The sequence below is a fragment of the Triturus cristatus genome, chromosome 4_1 (assembly GCF_964204655.1).
Source record: "Triturus cristatus chromosome 4_1, aTriCri1.1, whole genome shotgun sequence".
NCBI classification, from domain to species: domain Eukaryota; kingdom Metazoa; phylum Chordata; class Amphibia; order Caudata; family Salamandridae; genus Triturus; species Triturus cristatus.
In genome coordinates, this window is record NC_140585.1 from 355,680,724 (window position 1) to 355,702,484 (window position 21,761).

Here is a 21,761-nt window from a genome sequence, read left to right on the forward strand (position 1 = left end):
TGTGCTTTTTTCTTTTTTGCTCAAGGTTAGAAATGGTCTTCCTCCAGGGTCATCCCCAAACATTTAGCCTTCCACCTCCCTTTTTCGCTGAATTAGTTTTTGTTGGCTTTAAGACTCTGGGCACTTTATCACTGCTAACAATTGCTCAAGTGCATGTGCTCTCTTTAAAACATGGTAGAATTGGCTTATACCCAATTGGCATATTTCATTTACGTACAAGTCCCTAAGCAAGTGGCACTACAGGTGCCCATGGCTTGTAAATTAAATGAGACTAGTGGGTCTGCAGCACCGATTGTGCCACCCACTTAAGTAACCCTTTAAACAAGTCTCAGGCCTGCCATTTCAGAGCCTGTGTGCGCAGTTTTAAGCTGCCTTGTCGACTAGCCAAGTTAAGCCTTTCACCCAGCCTAAACATTGCTTTTAAATACATACAGGTCACCCCTAAGGTAGGCCTTAGACAGCCCCAAGACCAGGGTGCAATATATTTAAAAAGTTGACATGAACGTTTAAGTTTTACAAGTCCGGATAGTGAATAACTCTTAAATGTGTTTTTGACTACTGCAAGGCCTGTATCTCATAAGGCAACACTTATTACCTCATTACATTTTAGAAGTGCCATTTCCAAATGGGACAACATGACTGGTTTATGTTTGGGGTCTCTGGAATCCAAATTTAAATCCTAACTTATGGGGAAGTCCTATTTTAAATAAACATTCTGAAAAAGCCGCTTTTAGAAATTTGCCATTTTCTTGCTTTAGTCATTTGGTGCCTGCAGCCTGTCTACGATCACAAGACTGGGTGTAGTTGGGCTTTGTGTATTCCACCTACACAGAATGGGAGCTTAGGTGTAACTGAGTGGGCTATCCGGACAGTGTAAGTGAGGCTGTGTGCAGCTCCTCCCTCTCATCCTAAGGCGGTGTCCTGTGCCGACACAAAGGTTTGCATAACCACTGTAGTTAGTCTGGATCCAGATCTGGCAGAGCATCCGTACACTACAAAGGCATGTCTCTAGAAGTTTCCCCCCCCTTCAAAGGCACAACTGTGAACAACAGATGGACCTCAGACACCACCACTTCAGTCCACCCCTGGACCTGTAGATACTCTGCCAGGAAGGACTGCTGCTGGAGCCACACTCTGCTGAACTGCTGCTTTGTAACCGGATGCCCTCTTGACTGGGTGAGGAGGACTGGACCTGCATCTCTTGAACCCAGAGTGATTCCAATGGCTAGTTTGCTGGCCTCCTGATCCGACGCCTCAGGGACATAAAAAGCTTCCAACAACCTTGCTTCTGCACCTGGATTCTGCTACCTGTGAGTCTACTTTACCAAGTGGTGCCACCCACGTCCTGGAACCTTGGAATTGGGTCTAAGGTGCTAACCAGCAGAACAGATGCATCTTCACCGCTGAGCCGCACCTTCTAGAACAAACGCATCTCCTTGGCTCAGCAGCGCATCCTCGGACAGAAAAGACGCATCACTGCTGCTGCATGGATTGGGTCTGAATCAACCTCGCAGTCCTCAGAACTGATGCATTGATGAAAGGCATGGCGAATCTCCGACTCAAGTCCTCACATCTCTCTTGCAGATAGCAGCTTGATGACAGCCTCCGCATTGCAACTCCTTGGAACAGAAATTACTAGCTGTGCACTGCATCATCAATGCCTGGACTTCACATTGCAAGCCCCGTCAATGGGATCCTCAACTGCAACGCAACAGGACCTCACACAGCAGCCTTGCGGCATCTCAGAGCAGAAGCATCGCTTTGAAGGCGCAACGCTTCTTTAACTCGAATCCACCCAACACCCTGCAAACAGGATTTAAGGTGCTTTGTTCAGCAGGATTAACCTGGTCCCTGTAGCCAGCCTGTTCTCCATCGCAGTAGGCCTGAACTTGTGACTTTGTCCAGGTCCGGCACAACCCTTGTTGGCGCTTTGAGGTTTTTGGTGGTATTTTACCCTAATACAATGAAATATTGTTGGCTTCTCAATTGGATTTATTGTTTTATTCTGGTTTTATTTATTAAAATAAACTCTATTCATTAAAACCTTACATGGGATCTTTGTGTGGTGTGTTCACTGTTACGGTTTGAGCAGTTCTACAAATACTTTACACATCGCCTTCAAGCTACGCCAGACTTCTCTGTACCAAGCTACCAGGGGGTAAGCACAGGTTAATTTGGGGTTTGCTGGTGCCTTACTCGGACTAGGATTGTGGTTGCTGCTTCTCCAGGGCCCACAATACTAGTCAACCAACAATCCAATTTCTAATGCTCAGCCTTCAGAACTTTAAGCTGCTTCCCAAGGCAAATGTCTTCCTTATTTTAAGGGTTCTCTGGACATCTTTTGGCAGAATCAAGAGGACTTCACTGAATGTATAAGTAAATGACTACACACAAATTAAGAAAAGATAATTTTGATCAAGAGCTGTAAAAGACGAGTGAAATGGGAAAAATGATTTTGAAAACAAAAACCTTCAAACGTGGGAGAAAATCTCTCAGAAGTGTTCTAGTGTCAAGTCACCACAAGCCAAAAAAAGAACAGAGGCTGTGAAGCAAACTGTCAAGACAAAGCATGCTGGGAGTGGGAAGCAGATGACCCCTAAATAAGTGTCCTATTTTGACCTGGTAAACTTTAACCTAGCAGGCATTCTTTTTCTTCATTTTTCTCTACTGAAATGCAGGGTTGCACATTTAACCTTGGAAGCAAACTGTTCAGCCAGGTGCTGCAATAGTCTTTTTTCCAGTTGTATAAATTGGCTGTTCTAGTGAAAAAAATACACTTCGCAAAAACCCTACTGCTTAATTCTGAAGGTGAAATATATATGACTTACTTTAACCTGTCTGGCTCCAATAAAAAAAAATCTTCTAAACTAGAAAAAAATAAGTGTTCTGGACTCACTGCACGCTGGCAGGAATATTCTAGGTGTATGACTATCAGCAAAGGATTGTACAATACAGAAACGTCACTTAGGAAAAATAAAAGCTTTTATAAAACAGAATATGGACATCTGGACTACACATAGCCACTTCAGTCTTCCTGTTTAGTTATTATGAAAAAGGAATAGCTATCTGTTGGTTCAAGATTCATTGGTCCACCCCCACTTTATACAACAAAGAAGTCACTTGACTCTCCCCACATGCATAGGAAATAGTCCAACCATGCGTGTACCATCCTGGATAACTTCAGTTATCTGGTTAGAACGGCTCTCGCCCATTCGGTTTATACAGCTATAGTACAGACCATTCTACCAACAAATCAGTCCACGCCTCCAATTGGAAACACAGGCTGCTCTGGGGTGCAGTCGTCAAGCTGCGGATATTGAAAACGTCAGATATTTTAGTTTAAGTAAACCTAGCCTTTGACTTCAAGGATGCTTACTCCGCAAAGGATACCCCAATGTCAAATTTCATAATAATTCCAGGTTGAATTTAAAAATAGCTTTATAGTTTTAAAACTGCAACAAGTATGTAAAACTAAATGTCCAAAAACAGAAACAGACAGCAGACCTGTGTTTTGGGATTTGGCATAACCCTTCACAAGTGTCACGGAGAGGTGCCAATGCAAAACTAGTGTACATTTCGTGTGTGTATTACAGAAATACTTGCATCTAAGCCCGCAAATGGTCTGGGTACAAAATTGTAAGTGTACAAGTTGGCAACTTCTTTAAAGCAGCATGTGCCAGTATTCCTCACTGCCCTCAGCACACTGCACTAATGGACCGTAAAAAACAAACAGTTTACATTTAAATTAAAAAAATATATTTGCTTGGGAGCATTTGTTGTTACTTCACATCAACTTACTTTGGAATTGTCCTCGTTTTTTGGCTCAGTTTCAGACATGTCCACACTTGTAGTATACAGTGCCTTTGCTGGAGCATGGTTCTCAGTCTCTCCTGGCAGAGAGAGGACATCCTATATGGGAAAAGGCAACAAACAAACGTAGGCAACAGATCTGGAAAACCAGCATGCACCAATTGTGAAGCAAAGAAGAATGCCATCAGCTAACACCATGGTCAATGGTTGCAACAGCAATACAGGTTTCACAAACATGGAATAAAATGTCAGGTTCTATACAATGGTGCTGTGCACCAACAGCTAATGGTGCACTATCACCGAAATATAGCTTCCGTGCAAAATGTTCTCACAGCATGGAGTTTTCAGCTGAACGCGCATATAGATAATTTTACAAAATGCACAATATATTCAGTTTACGCAGCTCCTAAACACGGTCCTAAAACAATGCACAGGCTAACAGAGTGCTTAGCAGAAGGGACAGTTTGTTGCAGTTCATGACATTGTAGTTTAGTAATGAAGCCTCATCTCACTTTGTTACATAATCGCTACTGTAAAAACAAAAAACACACAGATGGGGAAAAAAGCAATTCTTAGCATCTACCTCAGCAACTTGTTCCGTGGTGGAAAGATCCATTTCGGACACAAAGACCGTGTCTTCGATTGTTATCAAGGAATCTTCTGAGCCATTCATAGTACCCAGGCAAATCTGAAAGATGTAATCTTAGTTTGGACTCAATTTGCATTTACAATGCAACAACTACAAAACTATGCAAGTAGATGTAGGTAATTGTGTTACCAGTTGTTTTCGAAATTATGTCCATGATGGACCTGGTCTGGAGGCAAATCCATTTGTTTAGCAACTTTATAAATCACAGATCAAAGAATACGCTCATGGAGTTTCAGCATATTAGGTAGTGCATTGGGTATAAACTAAAGTAAATGGTTTGGTTGAAATATCATGTCTGTAGTTTTTTTTAAACTGTTGTCAATGCAGAAAGGTGCTAAGAGCTAGACGGAGACCATTACAGAGCTTGCTTGTTAGGAACAAGATTATTGGATCCACTTGTTTTTCTGTACGATGTAGGACTCTGGAGAAAACCAATAAGTGGCTGAGCCAAGAGACCATCTCCAGCCATATTTGGAGTAAGCTATTTGAGAAGCTAACAAACGCTCAGCGGTTCAGCGTATAAACACCTCCAAGGATAGTCAGTGGGACAGAAGTCATATCGCTCATTTCTCCCAGGAAGGGTGAGAGTCCCGGGGAAGTACCAAGTACCCTCTCCCAGCGTGGGCGGCCCCACTCCTGCTGTGGCTGGGTCTGTGGTGAGCAGGAAAACACTTGCCATTTTTTCTTCCCACCCACAATGCAGTCAGCTCGAGGGAGAAGGAGACCTGCCTGTTGGCTGTGCTGCTGCACGTCAGACAGCTCTTGGAAAGGGGTGTAGTCAGTTAGGCTGGGCAAATCGGACATCCCTCAGAGCCGCAGGCGAAAAAGGTGGATTCCCCCACAGGAGGGGCAGGAGCAACAGTAACAAAACAAAAAAAAAAGTCTACATTAATTCAGGGAAAAGACTAAGAAAATTAAAAGTTACACAAATAAAACCTAATGTAGCAGAAAGCTCACCCATAGCCTAGAGGACTAAAAATAGATTTGCACATTTACAAATTATGCCTCAACAGGTGCAGAGGCACCACCGATGAAAATAGTTGGCTCCGGGGTCTTCTTGGAGCGCTGAAAGAGCTACACCCAGGAAAGGTTTGTCCACAAAATGGAAAACCCTCCGAGGACCGAGGTGTAGAACCTTTGTTACTAGTTACTTCAAGTGCTTTGCAGCCAGGTTAAAGCTAACAGGATGACTCTCGCTCTATTAAGGTAAACACTGAAAACTTAGACATGTACATGGTTTGTCTTAGGTTACTGAAAGGTAGAGACACCCCGAATTGTTTATTTATGTGCATTGCGCTTTACTCTATATTACGCCTTTAATCAATTTGGTGACACCTGGATGAAGACTTACGATCCCCAGAGATGTAGAGCTCGAATTTCTAACCCCATGGTGCCAGAACACCCTTCAATGCACCAACACAAATTAGAAATCCAGTTTGACTGCGACCCACACAACATGAAGCGGTGTTGTGTAGGGAGAGCACTCCGGTAACAATCAGCCCCTCGAGAGGAGTTCAGGGGCACAGTGGAACTCTGAACGAAGCACAATTAAAACCACACTAAGAAACCGGGGACGAACTTTAAAACGCTTATTTATAAAATTCAAGTCTAGTGCATAACCTATGAACAGAAGGAGACAATACATCAGCACTGTATCATGGTTAGCAGGGTCCTAACATCCTATCACGACTTCTGGGCGCTATGCTAACACTTAGCAAGCCTTTTCATCGAGTTTAAGATGGTGAGCACTGCACATCATTGCTGTAAAAAATAACTTCATTCTCGATCACCTTTTGCTCAGGAATGATGAGCAGTGCAAGTCGGGAGGCCTTTTAGAGCACTTGTTGGCAAAAGTTATCTTTATAAAAAGGTACTTGCAGGCACCAAAGCATCATCAAGAGTAAACAAATAAGGTGATAAATAATCTCGAATTACATATAGATATTATGACCCTTTAACTAAAATATGTGACGTCAATTAAAGGGCATCATCATAATATGCCTTTCTTAATGTAATTCCGTATGTATTTGTTAATTTTGATATAGTTTTTAGCAGTGTCCAAAATAAAGGGCTTCCCGTTTTTTAAAAGAAAAACGGCACATGGGAGAACAATTTACTGAATGGTGTTTATGCGTTGCTGAGGTGTGAATCTATCGTTGAGCGATCTCTCTAGAATATGGGAGCAGAGAGTCCTCAAAAAGTTGAAGAGCTCGCAGCTTAGGTGGGACATAACAGGTATGCGCGGTTTGGGAGAGATGAGTGATAAATGGTCGCCAAGTAGGAGTGAATTTGGCATCTCTATGGGCAAGGCAGGCTGTCAGGAGTTACATTGTCATGACATGCCATAAACGTAGGAACCAGGCAGATACCAAGGGGAGGAGAGGTCTTCCGATGTAGGGCTATAGTTTGTTTCGCAGCCCCCAACATCTGCATGATAAGGCGCCAGAGTGCAATATGGCCTTGAGTTGCGCTGGTTTCATGCCCAAGGGACACCAAGGAGGAGTTTGGGATAGGGAACCCCACCGTCTTTGATGTGGCTTATAATCTCTTTCCAGAACACCGTCACAAGTGGGCACGCCCACCAGATATGGATAAAGTCCCCTGCAGCACATTGGCATCTCCAGCAGAGGGCAGAGAAAATTCTGTAAAAGTGCAGGGATGTAGTACCAGCAAATCATTAGCTTATATGTCGATTCACACCGAGTAGTGCTTTTATAAATTCTAGGGATGTCGCGCCATAGTGGTTCCCAGTTCTGCTGGGAGGGTTCTTCCTCTGTCCATAAGCCATTGTATTTGGTATGTATGAAGACAGTGGTATTAAGCGTGTTGCAGTACTTGATAAGCGCTAGAAATTAGACCGCGTGTGCCTTCAAAAGGTGCAAACTGGGGACTCAAAGGCCAAGAGCGGTCTCGTGGCTTCCTTAATGTACCTGAGGGTGAGCAACCAGTGGCAGAGTAGATAGTTTTGAAGTCTACTGGCCTCGGTGACATTGACCAATGTAAAGAATCTTTCTAAGGATTTAAATTTGTCACCTTCAAAGAGGTCTTGGATAGCTCGGCACTCTCGCTGATTCCACTCAGGAAATGCATGTGGTTGTAAGGCCGGGGGAAACAGAGGATTTCGGGCAATGGGTGTGTTAGGTGAAGGGAAGGTTATTAGGCCTCTGGATTTTGTCCCATATCTCAATAACTGTTTTAGTGGGGGTCTGGCAGTTTTGGAAAGTCAAGCCAAATCCCACAGGGGTCTACAAGCAACTGCCCTGTCCATGTGGAACCAATGAATTTCACTCTCCCGTACCAACCATTCAGACACGTATCAAAGATGGACTGCCCAATAGTATTCTAAGAGAATAGGACATGCGAGGCCTCCGCGGTCCCGGGGCATCACAAGCACTTTGTTCGAGATGCACAGACGGCCTTTACCTCAAATAAAAGAAGTTAGGTCACGCTGCAGGCTTTGGGCATCTTCCCGAGGAATAGGGGTAGGCAAGTTTTAGAAGAGGTAGAGTATCTTAGGGAGAAGTGTCATTTTTACTACATTGAGACGACAACCAGGAGATAGGGAGTTTTTTTGAAGTGTTGTAATTCTTCTCGAATTTCTCTACGACAGACTGGCCAATTAACCATGGTCCATGTGGAGAGAGACTGGGTCAGATTGAGGCCCAAGTAGAGAATGGATTGGTCTGCCCAATGTATGGGAGTAAGGTGTTGAAGTCTCTAGATCCGAAGTAGGGATGGTGAGATTTAGTGAGTGAGATTTAGACATGTTGATCTTAAAACTTGAGGCTATTTCAAAGGAGTGGAGAAGCGAAGATAAGGCTGGGACAGACTTGGCTGGAGCGGTAATGAAGAGTATTAGATTGTCTGCAAACAGGGACAATTTATGATCATGGCCCCCAAAGGGTATGCCCATTATGTCTGATGCTTGGCGAATGGCAATTGCTAGGGGTTCCACTGCTAAGGCAAACAAGAGAGGGAGAGTGGGCAGCCCTGTCTGGCACCACTCCGGATCAAGATTGGGGGGGGGGGGGCGTAAGTTGGCCATTAATTAGGAATCACGCTACAGGAGAAGTGTAAGGGGCCATTAGCTTAGAGATCATGGTTGGTCCTAGGCCTATTTTATGGAGTACTGCACGAAGAAACTGCCAGTCAACGCGATTGAAGGCCTCCGCATCCAGGGATAGTGGACAGGCCGGGATGTCTCGCTTTAGGAGCTTTTCATTAAGATGGGTAATTCGCTGAATATTGTCAGCTCCCTGAAGGTGGCGGATGAACCCCACCTAGTCCTGATCGATCAGACCTGGGAGGTAAGGCTCAAGGTTGCTCGCTATTATCTTAGTGTATATTTTGGCATCAGTGTTAAGTAGCGCAATGGGCGGGTGGGAGGTGCATAAAGCAGGATCTTTTCCCGGTTTTGGTATAAGCACTACTTCAGCTTCTGACATCGTAGGGGTAAGTCCTGTGGTGTCGGAGAATGCATTAAAGAGGTGAAGCAGGTGCTCCTGGAATTGAGGGAGAAAGGCAGGTTAAAAGACAACCAGGAGGCCATCCGGTCCCAGAGTTTTATTTAGAGGGAGTTGTTTCAATGCTCTTTGAATTTCGTCTAAAGTAATTTGGTCCTTCAGCAATTTCACATACTGAGGGTCCAGAGGGTCCCAGGGGCATGCTTTAAGAAAGGAGGAAGCCTTGTCAGGCAAGTGGGGACCTGCCGTGTATATTTCACTGTAAAATGCAGCAAAGACCTGACCTTTATCCCGTTCGGATGTGGCCCAGGTGTTGCCCATGCGCTTGATTTTAGAGACATGAGCTTTAACAACCTGGGCCCTTACACCACATGCCAGTACAGCCCCCACCTTGTCTGCCCCCTCAAAGAATCTTTGCTCAAGGGACATAAGAGTAGATTGTGCTTCATTAGTGCAAAGTAGTCTCAATTGACCCCGGAGCATGGCAAGTTGTTGGAGTCATTGAGGGTGTGACATGATCCTTGCGTTCCAAGGCCTTTATGTCATTAGTTAGGCTATGTTCAACCAGGCGGGCTTTTTGGGAATGGGCGATGGCTATAGGAGAGAACACCTCGGATGGTTGATTTAAAAGCATCCCACCCTATGGCTGTGGGTGGTTCCGGGGGGGGGAGGGGGGGTGTTCACCTCAGAGTAACCCTAGATCTCCCGACGGACTCCTGCCAAGACAACTGGATCTCGTAAGATGTGGGGGTGAGGCGCCATCTACCGGGGTAGTCCGTCTACCCAGGACACACAAGGTCACCGCCACATGGGCGTGGTCTCATGGATACGTCTGAGATATTTGCTGAGTCTAGGGATTTAATCAGGGAGTGCGAGAAGAAGCAATAGCGATTGAGTAAGAACGGTGCACATGAGAAGGTAGAATCACGTTTGAACCTGGGGAGAGTAATCTCCAGGCATCCGTCAAACCAATCTCTGTAAGGTCCCTCCACAAATCAACTGACATTGCCCCTGTGGTCTGATGTGAAGCGGCACTACGGTCTAGTGTGTGTGGTCCCACGCCATGTTGAAGTCACCCCCCAGAATCACTGCATATGCTGAAGTGTAGGTGAACTTTCAAGAAGGATCGGAGAAAGGCATCTTGCGCCTAGTTGGGTGCATAGAGGTTTAGGGTCAAGGGCTGCATGCCCAATTGGGTTTGGAGCTTTACATATTGTCACACAGTGTCCCACATAACTCAAGAAGTCGCCCCTGCCAGTCTGGATCTAATTAGTATGGCAACCCCTGCAGTTTTGAAAGTGGTGGATGCCCAGTATTGGTGATGATATTTCGGGTGAGCCATGACCTGGATATCTGTAGAGTAAATGGGTTTCCTAGAGGAAGATAATATCCGGGTCCTGGAGGAGTAGGTATCTCCAAATCTGTAGTCTTATTAGGAGAGTTGAGGTACTTGACATTGAGAGTAAGAATTTTAATTGACTGGTTTGTGCTCATAGTGTCACAGGGAGTGTCCAGGGAGGTTGTTTTAGTCATAGGTGGAACACTGGTACTCTCCTAGGAAGAAGAGGTAGAACTTGAGACAAGTGGTAGGCATTACCAGGGGAAAGATCGTGGATGAAGAAGTGTAAGAGGATGAGCATGTTGGGCTCTCCCTGCCCCCAATGTAGGAACGGAAGAACAGGTGGGAAAGGAACAGGTAATGGCAAACAGGGCCTGTAGAATGTACTGCCATTTCTGGAATGGCTCTAAAGTGGAGACTGAGCCCATTCCGAGGGAGGGTGTCACTCCTCCAATAGGCACTACATGTGTGGGGGCATAGTATGAGCTAATGTGGATGGCGCGGGCTCCGCACTCCACAGCAGAGGTTAGAATTTGCGGCTGGGATCACTGAGCAATTGGCTAGCAAGGAGAGGAACTAGTGAGGTAGTCAACAGAGGGAGGTGAGCGGCCTCTAAAAGCTCTCTGTGGCCCTGTGAGGGAGTAGGGGTCTATGCCAGCTGGCAGAGTGACTGTAATGTTGAGGCTCAGGCTGTGGAGGGAGAGCATGGGTTGCTTCTGAGAACAGTGAGCTAGAGAAAGTATTGAGTCGTTTACACAGGTGGACGAATTATTAGTTAGAGTACGGTAATCAGAATGAGGATCGTAACAGTTAAAACAGCAGAGGATCTTCATGAATGATTCAGGGCGTAACTGGTACATTGGTGTGAATGTGCCTCTCCAAGGTCTCAAAGTTGTGAGTCGGTGAGTGCGGAGAGCTCATGGTGTGTAGGTGACAGATGATTTCCTGTTTTGTTTGAAGGGAGATCTGTTCCTTGGTGCGTGACCTGCATTTGGGGACAGTATGGTGGACCATTCCGGCCACCTCACCCCCTGCAGGGGGACCCTAGTGGAGAAGGTCCCTACTCGTCCTAGTCTGATGAGAGGAGCCATTTTGCTTCATGCAATGAGCAGAGAGCTTGGCGCTTGCCTTCCCATGAGAAAATCAATGCGAAGGGGTGGCCCAATAGATATTTTTATTTCGAAGATCCTACAGTTTGTAATAGGCTTGAATTCTTAACGGTGACAAAGTGACCGGGGCAATGTCCTAACAGACTTGAATGGGATGTCCCTTGTATGTCAGATTTGTTCACCACGTATCTTCTGAAGGATGGCTTCTTTTTCTACAAAGCAACGTACTCTGGTGAGGATGTATGGGACAAAGCCAGGATGGTCCCTGGAGCCAGTGACTTTGCGCTCTGTCAAGGGCCGGTGGGGAAGCATCAGCATCTGATTGTGTATAGAATGTCAGCAGTGAAGGCTATAATATCTTGGCTCTGTGCTCTCTACGGGATCCCTCTAATGTGGGGATTACTTCTCCGTCTATTTTCTAAATCTTCTTGCTTCAGTTGCAGGTTAATATGCTGGTCATAGTATGAGCTGTGAATGGGACGGATCACAGCAATCTGATCGCACGCATCACAGTGATGACAAAAATGATTCATGAAAAACTAACAAGGGAAGGAGTGCATCCTCAAAAATATGGTTTTCTGGTCTTCCAGTTCATCCATTCCACGCCAAAGGCTCTCATGTTCTTACGCGCAGGTTTCCAATGTGCACTCGAGGTTATCCATCTGAACACCAATTTCGGTGACCTTGTCGGATTTCTCATAGGCAGGATTTAAAGTCGCTCTTGAGCAATCAGATTTCAGCCTTGATTTCTTGTAGAAAAAGGTCAGGAAAGACTAATCTGGGCCGCCACCGGTTCTTCGACCGAGGTGGAAGCATTCGGCAGGTCCAAGGTAGGCTGCAGGTGGGGGGTGGATTTCAACCATAGGGATGCCAGCAGATTGTCTTTAGCTGGAGTAGGTGCGGAGTCTTTGCCCGCTTTGGAGCGCGGCATGGCGGAAGACCGCTTTTCCTGCATATTGCTGATCATAGGAGAAGACCCAAGAGGGCAGGGAAGGAGGTGCTGACTTTGTGGCCATTAGACCTCCCTGGGACGGTATGGACTAGCCACAACAGAGTAGTTGAGGGTTAATACCCCATCTGTAGCCAATGAGTGGTCTTGGGCACCCTAGGCTGTCCGGAACCCAGCCACGTCTGTGGCAGTGTTAATCCTCAGAGATCCAGCTGAGGGCCCAGAGGGAAGGCGCCAAGATACTGAGCAAGGGAGAGATGAATACAGTCAATGGATGGGCTCTATAGGTGAAATCCCTAGACCGGGACCCAGAGGATAAAGCACAAGTATGGAGGCACACAGGGTCTAGGGGTGCAAGTTGTTTTAAGGCTTTGCTAGGTTTCAGCCCACAGGAGGAGATCAAGAGGCCAGAGCAGCAGCGAATATACATAGGCATAGTAAGAGATCCTTAAGCTCAGCACTGGATCTGCCACTCCTCACAATGCTCAATCCCCCCCCCCGTGCTGCCAAGAAATCCAACAGTTTGAGTCTCAAGGCGGTTACCCACCTCAGACAGGGTCCTGCCATGCAGTCTCCGCAGCCGGCTACTCCAGCCCCCGAGAGGGGCACAGCGCTGCACGTGACCCACCATTCCACAGGCCACAGCCAGCCCAGGGAGCCTCAGTCACAGCCAGCAGCAAGCTCCGGGCAGTGCGCAGAGGGCAAAGACAAAAGCCGCATGTGGGCCCTCGCAGTACACAGTGGTCAAGAACCTGGGAGTGCCGCAATGATATTTGTTCGATTGGAGTTCCGCGCAGGGCACTCTGTAGGGCCTGGGCCTAGATTAGGAAGTATCCCCAGAGTGCCTCAATAGTTATGCAGCCGGCAAGTTAGTTGAACAGGGGCAGTGTGGGCCCTGCAAGTCGAGGAAAAAAGGTAGGTGATCGGGCCCAAACCGCAGCACCACAGGCCCAGCAGGTGAGGGCAGAGGGACAAGGGCCCACCGCTGCACGATCCGTGCAGCCGATCTCCCCACTTTTAGGCAGCAATTCAACAGGGCCCCACCGTTGCGCGATTCCCCCAGCAGCCGAACTGCCTACCTTTAGGCTGCTATTCGTCCCTCCACCGTCGCACAGCGAGGTGGCGAGCTCCAGCTTTCTTTCATCAGCAGGCAGACCCAGTTCTCCCCTGCAAGGTTGCCCATATAACAAAGGCCCAAGGCGCAAAGCACAGGCGGCGTGGACAGGAGGGCGGGCTCCAGGTCAAGGTCAGAAGCAGGTCCGGGCTTAAGGCTGGCAGCAAGGGGACCAGGGAACGCCAGGCAGTTGGGGAGAGGGGGGGGGGGGGGGGTTGGAGGCCCCGCTGCCTGATTGGCGCATCCAATCCCTCTTTCCCGTGGCAGCAGCCGGGCGACAGATGCTGTGGGAGGGAAAGAGCCAGGGGTGTCTGTCCCAGTCGAGCGCCGTCACTTCCCCAAGGAGCGGCAATCTGCAGGCAGTGGACCCAGAGAGTAGGCCACCCTCTGCGGGTGAATAGGCAGACTGGCTTCCAGGGCCAGATCCGCTCTGGCTCTCTGGGCCCTCCGTCAAGGGGAGCAGCCCCTCAGCCCCCGATTGGCCCCCCCTTCCCAAAGGCTGGTAGGGAGAGAGAGAGCGGATGCCAGGCCTCCCAACAGGGCCCAATATGGTGGCCACTTCAGGCGTAATTGCGTCCACCCTCTGGATCAGGAGCAGTCTACGATTTGATTTATAGATTTGTATAGCGCGCGTATGCCCAAGCGCGTCTTGGCGCTGGAATTGGCAGGACGTTGGAGTTTGGCAGGACCAAGTGATGCTGATACGAGAGGTTTCTGTGGCCTCGTGGGCCCTCTGATGCACTCACGGGGCCTCTCCCCCACAGATAAGCCTACCAGCTCTGAGAATGTTGAGCTTTACAGCTGTAACAGGCCGTGGAGTAACGGAGCCCAGGGAACATGCGTTGTAGTCCATTTGTGACTTGGCCATGCCTCCACACAGATTTTTTTTACATTTTCTTTTTTTTTGCAAAACTAAACCGTTTAAATGAGTTAAAAATAATAGAATCTATATGATGAACCTATAAGCTGTCCAGGTTAAGTACAGTGTAAATGTATTTGGGCAATTCACCGTCAGACGTTTAATTCAGATTCCCTTCAGTAACAAAGGGTAATAAAGCAAATAAAATGGAAATTAAGTCATTATGGTTAGTGCCCCAAAATTGGACTTTGTATACATGTGATGACTGTGGTAAACCAGTTAGCTACATATGGGTATGGAGGGACAATCACATTGAGCAAAAGAAAAGCAAAACAAAGTAAAAACTTCAGCTGTTCACCTCAGTTTCTTTACTTATAACATACATTTAACAGCAGCTAGTCTGAACTGTCCAAAGTTAGATCATCAATAGATAGGGTCTATTACAACTGTGTTTTTTCAACAGAAACATTAAAGAAATTATGGTTATGTGCAGCCTCTGTAAGTGCCCTATCATAAGTGCTCACTGTTCTTATAGTTCAGCATTGATAGTTCAAAAACTAAGCACCAGTGCAAAACTATAGCAGGAGGGTGGGTCTCAAACAGGAGAGGACCCCATGTACCTAGACCAACTGAGCAATCAAAGTATTGTGTCTCTTCCCATCTGCTCTTCCATTACTATACACTAGGAAGACAGTGAGTTTAAGATGTGGAAATAGAAGATTGCTGAGTCCAAGCTTAAGGTAGAGGTTGTATAGTACAGCTTGGGCAAACCATGCATATTCATGTAGCCATTATTGGAGCTCTGCACATTTCATCAACAACAAATAGAAGCCCCACCTTATATTCACCATTCACATGCATGGCAATTAAATCATAACACAGTTTTGACAAACATTTTACAAGGAAACCAGAGAAGTCCTCACTGCACAAAAAACATATGCGTTACATTATGCTGGTGGTGAGACCGACTGCTTTAGTCGCCTTAATCAGCTGTATGTAACCCATTATCGTTCGATAGGACAAAGCAAAAATACAAGCCTTGGAATAGCTAAGTTGGGCTTTGTGTAATTCACGCACAAAAAGGCCCATTTGCATTAAGAGAGGCTGGCTCAATATATGATGTGCACTTATGAAAGTGGACACCTTGCACTGATCCAGACAACCCTTATGGTGATTTTAGTGGTCTTAGCCAACCTTAAAAAGCTCTCCAAGTGGTAGGTGTGGAGAGCAGCCTTCAGGCTTAGTCCACAAGGAGTGTAAAGCAGCTTGTTTTACCAGAATGCAAATTTATAGTGTAGATTAAGTGTAAAATAACCACACAAGGTATTTATAAAAATATGTATTTATTATAAGACACTAACATGCAGATATCTCCTAGCCGGACATATGCACAATACACACAATACTTTACAAAACAGGTACGTTGCACAGAATACAGAGTGGTCCCCAGGGAGAGACCAAACAATCTACTTAAACAGTGGTATGTGAGCCATGACTCGAGTCAAGACAATATTCGGAGGACGTAGAAGTGCCAGGAACCCAAGGAATCACCCAAGGTGAGTATCAAGGAGCCCCACGGAGGTCGTGTGCAGTGTAGGAACACGATTGCGTTCTCCGAACAAATAAACGTGTAAGTCATGGTTGCAATTTTAAAGAAAGAGGACCCTTCCCAGTGGACCCTGAAGAAACCCAGTGGAAGAAAAGTTTGGAGAGCCACCCTACCCATGGATACCTTAGGAACCAGGACACCTGTCCCAGGAAGGCCGGGTGCATAGGTGTGAAGTGGCATCGGGAACAGTCGAACTCAATGGGAGACTTCAGGAAGATGTTGCTGCTGGAGAGGTGAAAGTGTCCGGTGGAATCCAAAGGTGGACTCAAGATGTGAGGAACCTTCATTGCCCAGGCCTACCTGCAAGCAGAGGGGACAGACTATGCCACTCAGGAGTGACAAGGAGGCACGGAAAACGAATGCCCACTGATGTTGAGTGTTGCAGGAGAGCCGACAGTGACCTTGGATTTGCAGCTGTGTGGACCTGGTGATGCTGTGGAAGACCAGGAGCCATGCACAAGCTGTCCCACAGAGTGTGAAGAGTTGAGGGGTTGGTGTCTGGTGGAAGCACCAACAAGCCTTGGCAACTGCAACCAACGTGTTAGTGGAAGAAGGTGCAATATCAGGACCAGCAAGCTCCAGGAGACTCACCAAAAGCAAGGGAGTCAGGGAAGGCCCCGAGCAATCAGGGGTGCCCAAAGAATTCAAAGGTGACCCTCGATAGGACCCACAGGCCGGAGGTTCTGGAGTCACAAGAGGACCTTGAGCAGCTCACCAAAGAAGGAAGCTCACGGTGCAAGCAATGCAGTGTGGTTGAAGATTATGGGCACTGGAGATGCTGGAGGTTGGGGCGTAAGGTTGGGGCTGAAGCCTGAAGATCTTGGAGGAAGGAAGCCAACAAGCCTTAGCAACGCCAAGTCGACGTGGTGCACAGGGAGGCTCCAATGCGAGATACTGCCCTCAAACATGGTGAGAGGACAGGGCAGGCCTCGAGGGATGTGAAGAACCACAACCTGTGTTGCTGAGCCCTTTGGAGTCCGTAGGAGCCCAGGATCAGCAGACCGGTCAGCTTAGTTGCGGTACCTGCAGATGCAGGGAAGAGACTCCATTTCAAGGGAGATTCTTTCTGGTGTCTTGGATGTCCACCAGCCCAAGACGGGTTCCTGTATTGAGCACAGGCACGGATGTGGCAGCAGACTAGCAGGGTGAAGAGATCAGGAGCAGCACGAGTCTTTTCGGTTGCAGCCTTGATGCCCAGAGCGAAGTACAGCATGCCCAGACAGTCGAAGTTGAAGCGGTGTCTGAACTGTATTGTGTCCCACGACGAATCTAGGGACCCACCCACAGGTAAGCCCTTAAATACCCTAAGGAAAGGGTTGGGGCGATACAGGGGTCCCTCCCTACAGAGGGGCTGGACAAGCGGTAGGATACTCCCCTGTCCTTTGTCCAGTTTCACACCAGTGCAGGAGCCAACGGCTTCCTGAACTGGGTTGAGCTGGACTATGCATATAATGTGCCCTGCACGCAGATTATGTGGCGCTGTAAAGCACTCCCACCCTGCCCCAATTCACTAAACCCTGTCTGGGAGGTGGTCACACCTCCCTGCGACAGGATGCCTATTCTGCCTTCCCCCTGCTTGAGCTTGGCTCAGGAGCAGGAGGGCAGAATTGTGTCTGGTCGGCAGCAGCCATATTGTAATGTCCACGTCTAGAAGACTGGTACCAGGAGCACTGAGGGCCCAACGCAGGGCCATTACAGTGCCTCCCACACTTAACAGTGTGGGTGTATAATTTCAACATGTTTGGTATCAAACATGACAGGGTTCATTGCACCCAGCTTCGAGATGGTCATCGCATAATGACACGGTGACTCGGTTATATGACTGTCTCAACCCGGGAGAATGGACTCCCAAGGATGTATGGGTGTCCTGCTCATGCAGGGGTACCCTCACACTTCGAATCAAGCACCCTGCCTTCAGGATTGAAAGGCCTGCTCTGGGGGTGATCTATAGGATTTAAGTGCAGTGACCCTAGATATAGAGGAACAAATATATTGTGTAAGTTATGCTAGCACCAGCTTACACAGGTTGCAGGCCTGTAGAGATAGTTTGAATGGTCTCCCATAGGTGGCATAATACATGCTTCAGCCTCTGGGAGACCTCTGGGCTACCTATGCCCTGGGTAACTTAGTACCATATACTAGGGACTGATAAGGGTACCCCAGTATCCAATCTGGGATGTACCCAAGTACTTACCATATCAATTTTGGGGGGTGGGGAGAGAGACTGGGGTCCTGATTGGCAGGATCCCAGTCAGAATAGTCATAAAACAGCATTACAGCAAGCAAAACGTGGGGGTAACCATAGAAGCAGATCCTACTGTCCTACATGAATGCACAGAGACTGCCATTATCTTATTTCAAATTAGTCCAAGCAAGCTCTTACAGAATCTTTATCCACAAGCAGCTTACAAAATTGAATATATTTTAAGTGTTTCAAATAATATTAAGAAATCTACAAATAATTAGAGGAGTAACTGAAATATACTGTTAGTTCAAATATCCAATAGAAAGGTGTCCATTCTGCAGGCTTATCCTGGAATTATTTTCTGAACCCTAATTTGCAGTGGTAAAGTGCTTATTCTGCACATTTCAATATGGTAAACATGTTAAACGCCTGACCAGCATATTTAACTTACCTATAATATCCTAGTATATGGTACCCAGAGTGCACCCAGGGCCTGTACGTTAAGTCACTAGTGGGCTGCAGCACTCATGTCACCCACTGCAGTGATGATGCAAACAGGACTGCAGGCCTGCCACCCATAGCCTGCAGTCATGTTTGCCTGTCAAAAAGGGGTTAGATTGACAATTGAAAGCTACCTTTTATATATTTATAAGCCACATCTAAGTAGGCCTGAACACCTATAGGGCAGGGTGCATGGTATTTAAAAGTAGTACATGTATGTGTTTAATGTGGAGTATGTCCTTATAGTGAAAATGCCCTCAAAGCTATTTTTACTGTATCAGGGTTGGTTATTCCATAGGCAAGCATTGGGCTACAATATTAACCTTAAGAAATGTTATCTCTGCCTAGGAAACGGATACAAATCCGATTTTTGAACTTTTTGGAATATTTATTACAAGCCCAATGCATTGGTGAAGTCAGCCTTCTAATTAATATTTTGGAAAGATGGCCTGGGAAGGCCTATAGCTAATGCAAAATGCAGATGCCAGGGGGAGTTCAGGATATCGGTTGGCTTACTGCTTTTCATTGCAGGTGCTATATGGTGAGATGAGGACAAAAAAAAATATATATATATATTTTGGAAAGATGACTTCTAAAATGTCACCTTTGCCCCGCCCCGCGTCCCTGGAAGCAAAAACTGCATTTTACTTGCTCCTTTCTGCCTGCTAGAAATTAGCATTTTGATGGGAGTGAATGAGGTATGAACTTGCTCCCAGGAAATGGGCAAAGGCCTTGGGGTGAGGTGTTGTGCCCTTGAAAGGATGGCCTGTGAGCTGGGCCCAAGGACTTCATTAACTTCAAAGATTACTACGCTATCACAAGTAGATGTATATTTAGCTAACAGCCGGGCCTCCACCCTTCTATTGTTTTCCCAGCCAGACCTTTCTCCATCACTGGGTCTCTGGTCAATGTCCAATCTTGTTGGCGTGTCAAGAGACCTGCTTGACAGGTCTGCTGGAGTTTGTCATACGGCACTAGAAAGGAGGGAAACTGAAAGCCAAATCAATGTGTGTATACACTGTCTGGTTGCTGAAACCTCACCTTTGCACTACCAGACACCTGTTCAAGTTTGCTCAGGTTAGAGGGACTGCCTAAAACTAGCTTTTAGTTTTAGAAGTGAGTGGACACTAGGATTAACAGGGTACACTCCAACCGTCCCCCAGTGCTAAAGTTTAGTGTGGCCGAAGAATCTGACCATCTTAAAAATGATTAAATAGGGTAGGGTTAGCCCTGGGAACCTTTACCCCATTGGTAAGGCCATCCCCAGGATTCATTCCCACCTTCTTGCTAGTGCCAAGCATAAGTGTCATTTCCAAGCACCCATTTCAGGAAACTCCTGGACCTATGGAAGATCAGAAGAGGACAGAACCTGCTGTCTATTACCGGAGAAAAGCCTTCAATACTGGAACTTCCATTCCTCTTGTGCCCAGGACAAATAAGTGTACTACAAGTGTCATACGACTGATGCCCTGTTAAAGCTATAGGGACACAAACAAGCTATGAGAGGCCTTTTCCTATTTCACCTGTGGCAAGTGAATCTGGACTGGTCCATGCTGTGGCTTCTGCCCGACACCCTGCGAGTCTGAGTGTCTCCTCTGAGGTCCTGGGGGGGCTTTTGATGCATACTCCCATGGTGAGTTGGAACTTCAAGTCAAGTTCAAGTCAAAACCACTTTATTCGATTAATTAAAATCATAAAAGTATACTACACAATTAAATAAATAAAATCTTGCAATTCACAGATCTACAATTAAAAACAATTCCTGTTAAAATGTCATAATAGACCATAATCAACGTGAATTCTTAGTGCAGGTTCGAATTCCGTATGTCAGATAGGATCCACATCTTGTATTAGTTTTAGTCTGACCCTCCTTTCTCTGACAGCTGCCACTAAGAAGCTAGCAACACAGAACATAGTTAATGGACATTCAAGCATGCTTAGGAACAATAGAGCTGGCTTGTACTGTGTAAAGTTCCTACTTTTTAACAAAGGAATAATAAACTTCTTCCTGGCATATTTGAAAAAAGTGCAAAAGAGCATAAAGTGCGTGGTGTCTTGTGGAGAAATATCATCGCACTTGCAAGGGGCAACCTCTTCTAGCCTATTCCAGCCAGCCACATCCCAAAGAACTATATGTACTTGGTTAAACCGGAATTTAGTCAACAGCCATTTATGAAAAGGGTTGGTTACCACTGCAAGATATAAAGACAACCCTGAAAGCTGGGATACCAGGACATGTCCCCTGACAGAGGGTTTACGAAGTTCGTCTTCTTCCCGCTCGGCCTCCCTTAACTTCATAAAGTTAGATTTTACCCACTCAAGATCTGCCTTACAAAGAATTTCAGGGTTAAAAAAGATTTCAGGTCTCCCAATGTAGGCAGATAACTTCTCAATATTTGACAGCCATTGAATTTTATTCATGTTGTCAAGTCGAGTACAGTCCTTTAGGATTTTATGATTTAAAGTAAGATTCGGGTTTAGCCATATTTTGATCCATAGCAGCAGAGGGGCTAATTTAATCATATCTGCTATGTAACCTATCCCGAGTTCCAAATGGACTGAATAAGAAGCGGTTGATTGAGGGAGGCCAAGGAGGGAGCGCAAAAATTTGTTTTCCTCCGTTTGGATCGCGTCGTGTTTAATGTAACCCCAGATTGATGCCCCATACCTTACAATGGAAACAGTTTTGGCTTTATAGATTGTTAATATTGCCTCTGTCGGCTTTCCTCCCAACCTTTTTGCAAAACCAAGTACTGCCGCAGATGAGATTCTTGTGGAGTTTACCTTTATAGAAAGCTGAGGGGACCATGAGCCTTTGTCATCAAAGACTACTCCCAAGTAAGTAAAAACCTTCACTCTTGAGATTTCAGCACCCCTACAGAAAAAAGGCTTTACCTTATTTTTCGCGTGACCTAACGACATAGCATGAGATTTGCCGTTATTAACCACCAGGTCCAGGCTATGCATGAAGTCCCCGAACGAGTCCAGCAATCTTTGTAGCGCCAGGGGGGTCCTGGCCAGCAGGACCGCGTCATCCGCGTATAGGAGGACCGGAATCGGGGTACCTCCCATACGCGGAATGTCCTGCGTAGCAGCCAGCAGGTTTTGCTCCAAGGAATTTATGTATAGGGTGAACAACATGGGAGCTAGAATGCATCCCTGTCGTACCCCTCT

At 46.5% G+C, this 21,761-nt stretch overlaps 1 protein-coding gene across 6 annotated transcripts in view; it reads right to left on the bottom strand.

Annotated features, from left to right (window-relative positions):
- Positions 1-21,761, bottom strand: part of CAPRIN2 (caprin family member 2) — a 699,936-nt gene that overhangs the window by 270,011 nt on the left and 408,164 nt on the right. For all 6 annotated transcript variants that reach the window (XM_085652361.1, XM_085652359.1, XM_085652360.1 and 3 more), the window contains 2 exons: positions 4,394-4,498; positions 3,799-3,909 (listed from right to left, as the gene is read on the bottom strand). In XM_085652361.1, coding sequence (XP_085508487.1) covers positions 3,799-3,909; positions 4,394-4,498 — 216 coding nt within the window. The remainder of the gene's footprint in view (positions 1-3,798; positions 3,910-4,393; positions 4,499-21,761) is intronic.